General features: G+C 44.3%; 2 protein-coding genes across 3 annotated transcripts; one reads left to right on the top strand and one right to left on the bottom strand.

Moving 5' to 3' along the window:
* The first annotated feature begins 965 nt into the window (after positions 1–965).
* erlec1 (endoplasmic reticulum lectin 1) lies at positions 966–8,343 on the top strand. Of its 2 annotated transcripts, XR_013936089.1 has the most exons (15): positions 982–1,276; positions 1,372–1,476; positions 2,326–2,406; positions 2,548–2,625; positions 2,721–2,784; positions 2,913–2,959; positions 3,044–3,267; positions 3,404–3,545; positions 4,113–4,274; positions 4,765–4,824; positions 5,549–5,673; positions 5,763–5,840; positions 5,956–6,031; positions 6,481–6,990; positions 7,048–8,343. XR_013936089.1 is itself a non-coding variant. In XM_080482436.1 (14 exons), exons 1-14 carry the CDS (start codon positions 1,136–1,138, stop codon positions 6,550–6,552), a joined length of 1,455 nt encoding a protein of 484 aa, XP_080338562.1. In that variant the 5' UTR covers positions 966–1,135; the 3' UTR covers positions 6,553–8,343. The 2 variants fall into 2 exon arrangements, 1 of the variants encoding a protein (XP_080338562.1); XM_080482436.1 differs by having other exon boundaries at positions 966–1,276; positions 6,481–8,343.
* Positions 8,342–11,186, bottom strand: gpr75 (G protein-coupled receptor 75). The gene is made up of 2 exons (XM_080482435.1): positions 10,909–11,186; positions 8,342–10,586 (listed from the first exon to the last, which is right to left on the bottom strand). The coding sequence occupies exon 2, from the start codon at positions 10,465–10,467 to the stop codon at positions 8,824–8,826; it is 1,644 nt and encodes a 547-aa protein (XP_080338561.1). The 5' UTR covers positions 10,468–10,586; positions 10,909–11,186; the 3' UTR covers positions 8,342–8,823.
* Between the last annotated feature and the right edge of the window lie 725 nt (positions 11,187–11,911).

Here is an 11,911-nt window from a genome sequence, read left to right on the forward strand (position 1 = left end):
AAACAAACAGAGACATTTCCAAGTTTGGTTGTCGTGGAAAAAAGTGTGTGTGTGGGGGGGGACAGCTAAATTTTCAATCCGCTTGGCTCAAACGTGACAAAACTTTTGGGGGGGAGCATCAGTCAAAGACTGACACGAAATAATTCACCATAAACTTTCTGCGGAGATTTTGATGATTTAGAAGAAAGTTTGAATAATTTTACAAATATGATGCATATATATCAAATTACAGGCAGAATAGTTACACATTTGGACAATATGTAAGTACCCAAGCTGGCTTCCCATTTGCATGTCTGTAGATTATTTGTGGAGCTTGGTAATTATGGAGCTTAATCCAGGCTAAAAGGTTTGTTAATTTGAAAAAAATAAATAATAAAGTGAATGAAAATAAATTAAATTTGAAAATAAAAGTTCAAGTTTGATCTTGAACTGAAAAAAAATAGAAACACTGCATTCAAAATAAAAATAGGTGTATGAAAGGATTTAATCAATTTAAATATAATTTTGATTCACCTCTAGATCGTAAGTGTGACAGCATAGCAAAGAAAGCTCAGGGCCTTTCCTGATTAAGCTGCCTTATAAACAGGGAACAGTGGATATTATCCAGACATTTAGGTTAATCTCCACTGTACCTTTTCTAAAATGAGCATTTCTTACCTGCGCGGCAGCAGGTTGCTCCGATGAGGTAGAGGACGCCATTGTAATCCGAGAGAGCGTCCATGCTCTGATGAAGGCTGCAGATGCAGCAGAAACATGTCAGCAAGGTTAAAAAAATAAATAAATAAAACTTTTCCTGGATTCACCTGAAAAAAGAATCCATAGCATAGAAAGAAATAGTGTTGCTCTACTTTGTGTCCTTGTTTGAACCCAAAAGAAGAAAGTTCCTGCAGTTTGCTGTGTCAGTACCTCGTTTTGCCACCAGGGGGCGGTCGCGGTCATTTCAGCTCAGCGCGCAGCCGGAACACGACGTGGCATGTAAACAGTTCACTTCCTGCTGCGCCTGGTGCTGTATTGACATCCGTCTTCAGGTCTGTGGAGCCGGACTTTTCCCCGCACGTCGGACTCCCCCGGCAGCTTGCTGGTGTGAGGCGGAGAGCAGGCTCTTGTCTTCCATGAGGAGCGGGCTGCTGGAGCGATGACAGCCGGGCTGCTGCTGCTGCTCGTCGGGGAGCTGCTGGACGTCTGCGGCGGCGTCTCTGCAAACCGAGGAGGATATCCCTCCTTTACAGACGAAATCCCCTTTAAGATCTCCTGGCCTGGACCTGAATTCACGATGGTGCTTCTACCTCTCTTTGCATTCTAATCCTGTCGCCTGTGTGTCGCTGCTTCGTTGCATTTCCATTGAGAGTAACGGGTGTTTGTGGTTTGCAGCCAGTGACAGGCGCTCTGTACAGGGAAGAGGACTTTGTGATCATGACCACAGCAGAGAAGGAGAACTACAAATGTCTGCTGCCTTCACTGACTGGAGGAGACGAGGTGAGCTGCTGCAGGCGTCACTGTTGACACACTGCACATGCGATTACATTGTTAATAGAAAATGTGACCCTGGCCATTCCAAATGTATCAGAAGGATCTGGCTGGTACTTTCACTTGGCATGTTGTTTGAGTGCTTCCTATTTTCCTTGTCATCTTTTCTGTCAGTTTGGGTTCAATTTGATTTAAATTTTGTAGTTGTTTTGTGTCTCACTGAGATAAGATTTTCTCAGTCGTCCTTTTGTTTTTTCTTGTGAGTCATTTTGTCTCTGTATTGTCACTCTGGTTGTTTGTTTGTATTTATCTCGATGGCGCTGTTGTATCTCTTCGTGGCTCTTTTGTATCAGCGATCATTGTCACTCTGTTCTGATCCTTTTAGTTGCGTTGTGTTTCTAGTTATTTTCAGTGTCTGCATGTCTCCGTGGTCACGTTGTGTTTCTTCGTGACTCTTGTGACACGTTAGACCCCTGCTCCTTGCCTGGTAAATCATTTCAGACATTCCTTTGTGGCAAATACAACAACAGAAGTGTTTGTCAGGTAAAGTTCGAATTGACGATCCAGATCATGGCATCATTGACTTTTAAGATGGCTTCATATACTACTACTGATTCCACCCTCAATCTCTATCATATTTCAGATGTATGTTGTTGTATCATTTTAAAAGTTTAGACATTGCAAGTTGGCCAAACCATAATTTGAGGGAAAAGAATATGCTCAATGAAACTCGTGTATCAACAAAACTGTATATATTTGTCCACAGTATGGCATAAAAAATATTTTTATGTGATATCCCTGTATTTTCTCAACTTTCTCACTCCCCTGTCTTTTATTTGTTCCCTCCTGATATCTCAGGATAATGAGAGGGATTACAGCGGGCCCACTCCCTCTGAGCTACTTGAGCCACTATTCAAACGAAGCAGCTGCTCCTACAGGGTGAGACTTCACTGAAACTGCATACCGTTTAACTTCATGCTCTGTCGGTGGACCATAATAACCTTCTTAATTTTTCAGTTTTGGCTCATGTAAATACTGAGTAGTGACTCCAAAGCGGCTTTTATTTTGCTCACATTGCAGATTGAATCATACTGGACTTATGAAGTCTGCCATGGGAAGCATATACGACAGTACCATGAGGAGAAGGAGACGGGCCAGGTTAGTTTTGAATGATTAGAAGACAGATGACAGAAATTGAAAAAATGACTGGTTCTATTTATTGAAAATAAAAATAAAAATATTTGGTTTCTCAGAAAATTAATGTCCAAGAATACTTTCTGGGGAATCTGGCTCAGCAGAGTAATTCAGCAGAAACAGGTGAGGTGCTTTGTGAACACAATCACAACAATTAAGTAATATTAATCAATAATTTATCTTTTTTTTTTTTTTTTTTTTTTTTTATGAAGTTATTTGTTGTTTTGAAGCAAGCAATTAATTCATTTCAGATCAAGTGGAAGAAACAGAAAGTGACAAGCCATCCGCAGAAACAGAAGTGAGTTTAACGATGAAACTTTGCCAGTTTAAGTGGACGGTCTTCACATTAGTTGCCTGATGGGACATTTTCCATCTTGTCTAGGTGCCCTCTAAGAATATTGAAGGTCAGCTGACTCCTTACTACTCCTTGGAGATGGGAAACGGGACTCCCTGCGTGCTGAAACAGGACGAGCCTCGCTCCACGTCCGTGCTGTACGTCTGCCACCCTGAGGCCAAGCACGAGATCTTGTCCGTCGCCGAGGTCACCACCTGTGAATACGAAGTGGTGGTGTTGACGCCTTTGCTCTGTGCTCACCCAAAGTACAGGTACATCTGTCCAAGTGAAGCCACACTACTTTTAAACTCAGAAAGGGTTCATATCCATCGTGTATTGTCAGCTTAGGCTTTTCCCTGTCTGCAGAAGTACTGAGGCATCTCACTGCTTCCTACGTCGCCCCCGCAGGTTCAAGTCCTCCCCGGTGAACGCCATCTTTTGCCAGGCTCTGTCGGGCTCTCCTCTGCGGCCCCAGCGACTCGCCCAACTGGAAAAAGAACAAGAGGAACAGCTCAAGCCACCCTTCAGTGCATCTACCGAGACGCGAGAGGTGAGCCGTGAGCTGAGGAGAGAAAAAAAAGCCTTGAGCTAAAAACACAGTAAGAGTAGGAATGGGAAGGAGGATGGTCAAATAGTAAACATGCATGGAGTGGAGATGGCAAAGGAACAAGTATCTTAAGTGGTTGAGGTCAACCATCCAAAGCCATGGAAGGTGTGTTAGAGAGGGGGTGAGGACTTTACCAGGCAGAGTAGACTGAATGGAGATGAGCGTCCAGAGGGATCTGAAATACCTGGAGATCACCTATCTGAGGGTGTTTTAATAGGGAGTGAGCAGTATGGACCAGCATAGTTTGTTCAAGAGACAGTCTGGAGGGAAAGTGAGTGAGTGAGAGGAGGAGGACATGGTTTAGTGAAAGCTATGCAGGGGAAAGGATGGTGAGGATGGAGCTGCCAGACCAGAGGAGAAGAGCAAGGCCAGTGAGGAGCTTCACAGGGGCAGTGAGGCAGGACAGATAAGAGACCATCGGCTGGAGGAACCCCGAACTGAGCAATACCAGATGAAGGATAACGGTCGCAGTGACACAAATGGCTCATTTACTCGTTTGACTCGTCACAGGAGGAAGCGGCACCCGTCCGAGAGGAAGCCTTCACATCCACTCACAAGCCCATGACCGTGGCGGGGCAGGCTCAGGCCACAGTCGGCACCACTCACATCTCTCGGTTAACAGACGATCAGCTCATAAAGGAGTTCCTCAGTGGCTCCTATTGTCTGCACGGGGTAAGGCATGTCTGTCTGTGGACCTAAAGCATTGCTTCATAAACGTTTCAGTGACGTATGATCATTTTTTAATTAACTTGTTTCCTTTTTTGTTTCCTTTTACCTCATTGCTTTTATGTTTCCTACTAGCTACTTTTAGGAATGCTTTTTATTTTTTATATATTAATTCAAATTTTGTGTAGTTTTTAATATTGGCATATTTCATCTGAATATATTGTGCTTTGAATGAAATCTTTGCCATGTCTTTTTAATATTTTACTTTGATGAATCATCCCTTAAAGGTGTATTTGTTTTAGACAGTCTCTTTCTCTCAATGTTTAGAATCACTTTTGGTTAACCTGTTCTTGTCTTGTTTTTTTTTTCTTTCTTTGTCCTTCCTTATTTTGTTTCCTTAGATTAGTTCATCAGTTGTTCTGTGAAACTATACGAGTTGTAAGAACCGGCATGAAAAGATGTTGATTGATTGAAGTCGATCGTCTTTGCGTTTCAGGGCGTCGGCTGGTGGAAATATGAATTTTGTTATGGAAGACATGTCCATCAGTACCATGAGGTAGGAAGTAACATTTAGATCTCAATGTGCTGATTTTCAGAATTTGGCAGCATCATTCATCATTATATAAAAAGGATTGATAAATCCAAAAATGGCTATTGACTGCAGTTTAACAGCATGAAAATCAGAAAATATAACCAAAACTTAAACTCTAACCTTGGCTGGAGCCTTTAGTCTTTATGACCTGTGTCGAAGAGCAAATGGCAACAAAGTCCAGCAGAACGTCTCTCATGTCAGTCGCTTCTGACGAGTCCAGGAGTCCTCCACATTCCCGAACAAATCACTTTATCGGGTGTCGATATGCTTTACGAAGGAGACATGAAGAATGAGGACAGGAGAAAGACACTTTTTCTTTGCTTTTTTTTTTTTTTTTTTTTTAAGCAAATTCATGAATTCCTCTGCATTTACTGCTCCTCCGGTCTCTTTTATACTCTATTCTGCACTTCATTATGACGGCTCTGATGATAAAAGCAGCTCAGGATTATGGCCCTTATTTGTCCCAAACGTTCATGTGATCACAAACGACTGATCATCTACACAGTTTTTAGGAACGTATTTCACACGATTGATTCTTCCATCTGCACTTACAACTATTTATAAACACATTGGTCCGAGGACGCTGATGCTTTATGGTGGTGGTGGTGGTTGTTTGTTTTTTTAATGAGATAAGAATGTTAGATGCTTTTTACTGTTGTAGTAGTGAAAATATTCCTTGGTGTCCCAGGACAAAGAACAAGGAAAGAACATTGTGGTGGTGGGGAACTGGAACGCAGAGGAGCACATCGACTGGGCCAAGAAGAACGTGGCTCGATCCTACCAGCTCAAAGATGACGGAGTGCAGAAAGTCAAGTAGGTCTTCCAGATTTCCGAACCTTAACCAGCCTGCAGTTAACATGTGACAAAAGATTTATTTATTTTTTTTTAAATTTACCTTTAAGGTTGGTTTCGCACTTTTACGGCCACGGGGATGTGTGTGACCTGACAGGGAAGCCCAGACAGGTCATTGTCAAGCTCAAGTGAGTCAACCATTGCGCTCTGGTTCGCTTTGACTGCCCTGGGTCAACATGTGATAGATAAAACCACTCCATTCCCTACCCGATTCACTCAGATCATCTCTCTTCTCTAATTCAGATGCAAGGAGTCAGAGTCTCCCCACGCTGTCACCATCTATATGCTGGAGCCTCAAACCTGTCAGTATGTGCTTGGGGTAAGTTTAATGGTGTGCCATGTTTAACTCCCACTTTTGCTGAGGACGGATATCTGTTTAGGTACATCTGTAACAAGCTCATTACTTTATATAAGAAAGCTGGTGAACACCTCTGTGCTCTGTCGCAAACAATGATGGGACAGTTGATTGGAGAGAAAATGATGCGATGGGCACATCGGGTGATAAACTTACATTTTGGTTTCAAACCACGTGTGGAAGATATTTTTAAAAAAATACTTGGATTAGTGGACAGTGGGAGCAAGCGACTCCCCAAGGGAGAGCATGCAAACTCTGGACAGAGACCCCAGCCAAGGATATTCTTGCCGTGAAGCACTACCCTATTGTGCAGTCAAGCAAAAAAGTTCTAGTGTTTAATTGAACTTGCTGTGTCAATGACTGGCACTACATTGAAATGTATTGATTGGGTGATTGTGTCTCCCCCCCTCTAGGTTGAATCTCCAGTCATATGCAGGATACTTGATACTGCTGATGAAGAGGGACTTCTCTCAGTCTCCAGTTAAAAAAACAAAACAAAACCAGAAAGCATATGACAGCAAGCACGCATGAAGGACAGGAAAAAGGACGCCCATGGACCAGATGCAGGAGCGGAGATGTCCCCGCAACGCTGCACTAAAACGCCAAAACTGAGGGGGACACTGGATCTTGAGGTTGGACTTTGTTTGGCCTCGGAGTGCAGCCAAAACTCGCATACCGATCTGTGCAGCGGGCGAAACCACACCAGCCAGATCCAGCAGGCGGGCACAGGCTCGAGTGCAAACCGTGAAGTCGGTGCCTCACACCACGGGCTGGGGGATTTATCTCCTGAACTTCATATCTATGCTTCTCTGTGTAGAGTAACTGCAAAGGAAATAAGTACTGAATCAGGGGATTTCTAATCATCTTGACCATCATCAATATCTACAATAGTTGGGTTGTCGTTTGCCTGAGTGAGTGAGTGAGTGAGTGAGTGAGTGAGTGAGTGAGTGAGTGAGTGAGTGAGTGAGTGAGTGAGTGAGTGAGTGAGTGTGTTTGGTTGGTTGGGGGTGATTGTACCACTTTGAACTTGTCGATATGAAAAGATTGTGTGCTGTGGTAATGCGTCAGATGAGGGAGTGTAACTTATGCATTAGCAGGTGCTCTGCCATCGCTACAGAAGTGATTGCTAAAAGTTCATTTGAGTACATTAGATGCAAAGAAGGTCTGTGCGCTTCTTTTTCCAAGGAGCCCACAGACCTAGATGTTCTGTTAAGTTATGAAGATGCAGACTGAGATCCAGATCACTGCTGTTATCACTTGGATTTAAAAAAAACAACCAAGTATTTACAGCAATAAATGGAGAGAAAAAAAACCCCACATGAAACCTTGTTTGTTGTCTTGTCACACTGGACAAATGTGAGACGGAGGAGTCCCTGTAGTTTATAAAAGTATATGTGCTCTGTTTTTTATGCTTATGCCATTTAATATGAATAAAGTGGTGACTTTTTTTTTTCCTGATTCAGAAGAAATATTAAATTATGATCAGATTAGTAGGCCCTTAAATTCCCACCATTCATCTCCTGTGCTGCTTTATTCAAGATGGGGACGCAGAGCACTGGAGATGATCCCACGGGAAAAGGGAGGGGTAAGACAAACATCCACACATACGTACAAGGCATTTAGGGTTCCCAATTCATCTTAGATGAATGTTTGGACTGTGGTGTCACGTGCCTGCATGGAGACTGGCTCGGCTATGAACACATGACAATCTCACTTTGAAGCATGAATACTAACTACTGCTCTCAGATGTCTGATTGTCCAAATACGTCGAAAAGACAGCAATTTCTCTGGGGTGTGCTTACTTTTGAAAGTAGCTTTGTATAGTTATTTTAGATGTGACCTGACAATCTGATTGACCCCAAGAAGCTCATGACAAATTAGTCCTTAATGTTCAGCCTGGTCAATTTCCAGCCACCAGAGGGTGCTGATGCTCTGTGTAATGTAATATTCTTCACTTATGAAACCCTTTCTTAGTATTTTTTTTTTTTTTTTGAACATTCTTAACATCAGCACAGCAATAGTGTGTACCACCCATTTCCTCCAGAAGGCTACAGTATGTTTAAGGAACCATCATCTCACGCTGTCAAACTTCATTGCACCTTACGTTACGGCTAAACCTACCTTTGTGAGGAATCACTAAAAAATCAAAATGCCAGTGTATTTACCAAGGTGACATCTAAATCCAATGTGATTGTATCATGTTGCTAATCAGTTTTCTGATGATCCATTAATTGGGACAGTTGTGGTGAAAACATTAAAAAGCAGAGATCCCCTGCACTTGCCAAACATTTATTGTGTTTAAAAAGAGTATGAGGCTCACAAACACATTTTTCTTGAAGCAAAAGTCCATCAAAATGCAGCCACATGCCATCAACAATAGTTTGTGTGTGGGCTCGGGCTGAGTTTCACAGAAGCCTGTTGAGACCAGAAGCTGTTTCAGAGCTTTGCAACTTCAACCGGGCAGGAGAAGGAATCAAAGACACCTAAAACCTCGGTCTTTGGCTTTAGTGAAGACCGACACACTGTTGGTTTATAATGGAACATGCGTGCAAAAGATGGGGGGGGCACATTAAGGTGAAAATGTGTACAAAGCTTATCATTTTGATTCTTTGAATCTCCCGCTGAACATGTCTTTGAGCTGCAGAACAGAACAAAATGTTAAATACGGATTCCAAACAAGTAAAATTGTCCTTTTTCAATTTGGATTTGATACAAAGCCATGGCAAGATTTTCCAAACATTCCTGCGCCTGTTCAGTTACACCGAGGGAATGGGGATCTGGTGCACTGAGGTGCTTTCAAAGTCCTGCAGTGCGTCTTGGTGAGTGTGGTAGTGCATGGCTACGTAGGATTTGGCGAAGGCAAAAGTCTGAGAGCTGACAGGGTGCAGGCTGGTGGGGGAGCTGGGACCTGCAGAGGGGCTGCTGTTGTATATACTGTAGTAGGGCTCAATGCGGGTGTTAATGGGAGTAGAGGTACTTGGAAGGCGAGGTTTGCGTGCGCCTGTGGCTCTCGGACTTCCCGCACAATCCCTGGAATGACTGGGCCCACAAGCCTGGTCTACCAGCCTCCTCTGGGGCTTGGGTGACAGTACATAGGCTGAGTTGGTCTCATGATGGGAGGATTTATTCCGATTGACTTCCAGGCTACCCTTGCCCATTGCGTGGAGGCGAGTCTTTTGCTTGCAACAGACAAAGCCCAGAGCGGCCCACTGAATACAGCACAGGACGCGGCGGCGAAGACCGGCGCTGTTCCGCGAATACACAAACGGGTTGATCCCAGATTTGAGGAAAATGAGGACAAAGCCACACAGTTCAAACTGGTAATGTGTGAAACTACTTTCTGGCGACAAAACGTCCTGTGCCAGTGAAACTCCCATTGGCAAGCAGCAAAGTAGCACAGAAAACACTATAACTACACAGGTGACAACTGCCTTTGAGTCTTTGGCTGTGGCCAAGTTGACGGTGGAGACCAGCTGACAGCAAGTGGCTCCTTGAGCGGCTCCTGGAGCTACAGGCTGGCCGGATCTGTTGGCATAAGAGTGTGTCTGTACATTCTGTAGTTTGTTGTAAGTCTGGTTGCGGTACAGTGAGGGACCTTGAACCGCACACTGCATGTTCTCAAACCCTGCTACAATGAGAGGCGGTGGGGGCGCAGGGCATGTGGCGTCTACAGTGATGATGGGACACTTTCTCACTTGTGCATTCTTCCTCAGTGTCTGAGCAATCATCAGGTAGGACACAAACACCACAGCAACACAAAAGGCAAAGTCTGCCAGGTAGACGTACAACACAACCCTGGCCTGTCCGCTTCCCAGGCCAAAATGGGGCAAACAGGGTCCGTCTCTACGTGGATACGCTCTCATCGTGAGGAGAGCAGCCATGGTGAAGCTGGACGTCCACAGCAGGGCGGTGAGGGCCAGTGTGCAGGGGAAGGAGGCCGTGCGGTTGGGCTGCTGCCCCAACACCATGCGCAGCCTGTGCAAAGCGATGACGGCTACCGTCTCCAAGGACATGATGATGAAGCCCGAGCTGGTCAAGTGGAAGGCAAAGCAGAAGCTCTTGGACACGCCATCACCTCCTCCTGCATCCAGGAAGAGCACCAAGGCAAACATGGGGGCAGTCACGCAGCAGATGAACAAGTCGCAGAAGGACAGGTTGAGGATCATGAAGTCAAAGTTGGTGCGGAACTTGCGAAATGCCGGTTCAAAAAATGACAGGAACACCACAAGGTTGCCATAGGAGCCCAAACAGAAGATGAAGATCAAAAGGAGAGAGCAAAAGGTCAAGGTAGCGGTGTGGATCACGTCCCACGCTGAAGCAGTTTGTGTGACTACGGTGCCATTGAGGGTCTGCTGTCTTGGCACATCCACCAGGTCTGATGGCGTAACAGTGGTGTTCATTGTATTCTTGGCTTTTTATAAGGATCCCACAGCCTTCAATTTAAGCATTGTTCGTCGGTGAAGTACACGATGCTCACTGGACCCGCTGCCTCCGCCATTGCTTCCACCTGGGTAGAGTGCTACGGAGGACACACAGTCAGCTATCAGACGTGTTGTGGAGCATTTCATGCATTCATGGCTGATGATGACAAAGATTAAACTTAAATTATAAAACCTATGGCGATAAGAAGCTGCTGCATGCTGAACACAAGCTGAAATAGTCTATGCACCACTGCATTTGGCCAATTGTATACACACACACACACACACACACACACACACACACACACACACACACACACACACACACACACACACACACACAGGCACAGGCACAGGCACGCTCTAAATCTTCATGTATATCCCATTTCAGTCATTAAATGGTGACAAAATATAACATACCATCAGTAATCGACCGTGCCCGATCATCATCACCACCACCATCATCTTCATCATTTGATACAGCCCATTTTTTGATAGTAAGCGACCGCAGCGCTGCTTCCAAGGGGGAAGAAAATCCGTGTTTCAACGGCGGCTCATTCACATCAGAGCCGTCCATTGGCGATCACCAGCAGACAATATCAGCGTTTCTGCACATCCGTGCAAGCGTATTCCAGTTTTTTTTTTCTCTCGCTCTCTCTCTCTCTCTCTCTCTCTCTCTCTCTCTCTCTCTCTCTCTCTCTCTCTCTCTCTCTCTCTCTCTCTCTCTCTCACTCTCTCTCTCTCTCGCTCGCTCTCTCTCTCTCTGTCTTGGCGTTAAAATCCACTCTAACCGAAGAGCGACGTGGACGTGCACTGAAAAATGAGTATGAAGTCACTGTCGACGTATCGCGGCATGAGCTTAACCACTGCATTCAAATAGTCCATCGGTTTAAATAAAAAAACAAACAAAAAAAACCCCACATCCTCGGTTCTCCTGATTTATATTAAAACACCAGGAAGACTGCCTAAAAAAATATAGATATTATAGATTTTCTCTAAAATACAACTCACCCAAAGACATTGTGGACGTTGCACCATTTTGACACGTCAGAAATATTACCGCAGCTTCTTTTTCTCGTCGCCATGGCAACGCGGCGTATTTGTCCATCTCGTTCTGTGTCGAGGTAGAAATGAGCGTTACCCGATCAATCCCAAATCGAAACATGAATATTAACCCCAAATATGAACTGGAATATTCTGCAGTTAAGTAACTGGGAAATGGGAAAATCCCAACAGCCAATAGCAATTAAAAAAAAAAAAGTAAAAAAAAAAAAAAGAAATGTCATGGGTGTCAAAGGTCCTGGCCCATGTGCCAAAAACATGCACAACGCAACAGCTGTAGGAGAAGTTATTCATGCATTTCAGTTGTATTTTGCACCAGAATTTCATTGAAATTGGCTTTTTGTTGAGATTGTAGTAATTG

The sequence above is a fragment of the Lipophrys pholis genome (genome assembly GCF_963383615.2).
Source record: "Lipophrys pholis genome assembly, chromosome: 15".
Classification (NCBI taxonomy): Eukaryota; Metazoa; Chordata; class Actinopteri; order Blenniiformes; family Blenniidae; genus Lipophrys; species Lipophrys pholis.

Bases quoted from the DNA above. Each gene is read 5' to 3' on its own strand.
- gpr75 (XM_080482435.1), bottom strand. From the start codon at position 10,467: ATGAACACCACTGTTACGCCATCAGACCTGGTGGATGTGCCAAGACAG.
- erlec1 (XM_080482436.1), top strand. From the start codon at position 1,136: ATGACAGCCGGGCTGCTGCTGCTGCTCGTCGGGGAGCTGCTGGACGTC. The intron at 1,277-1,371 runs GTGCTTCTACCT...TGTGGTTTGCAG, and splicing joins CTGGACCTGAATTCACGATG to CCAGTGACAGGCGCTCTGTA. The intron at 2,785-2,912 runs GTGAGGTGCTTT...AATTCATTTCAG, and splicing joins GAGTAATTCAGCAGAAACAG to ATCAAGTGGAAGAAACAGAA.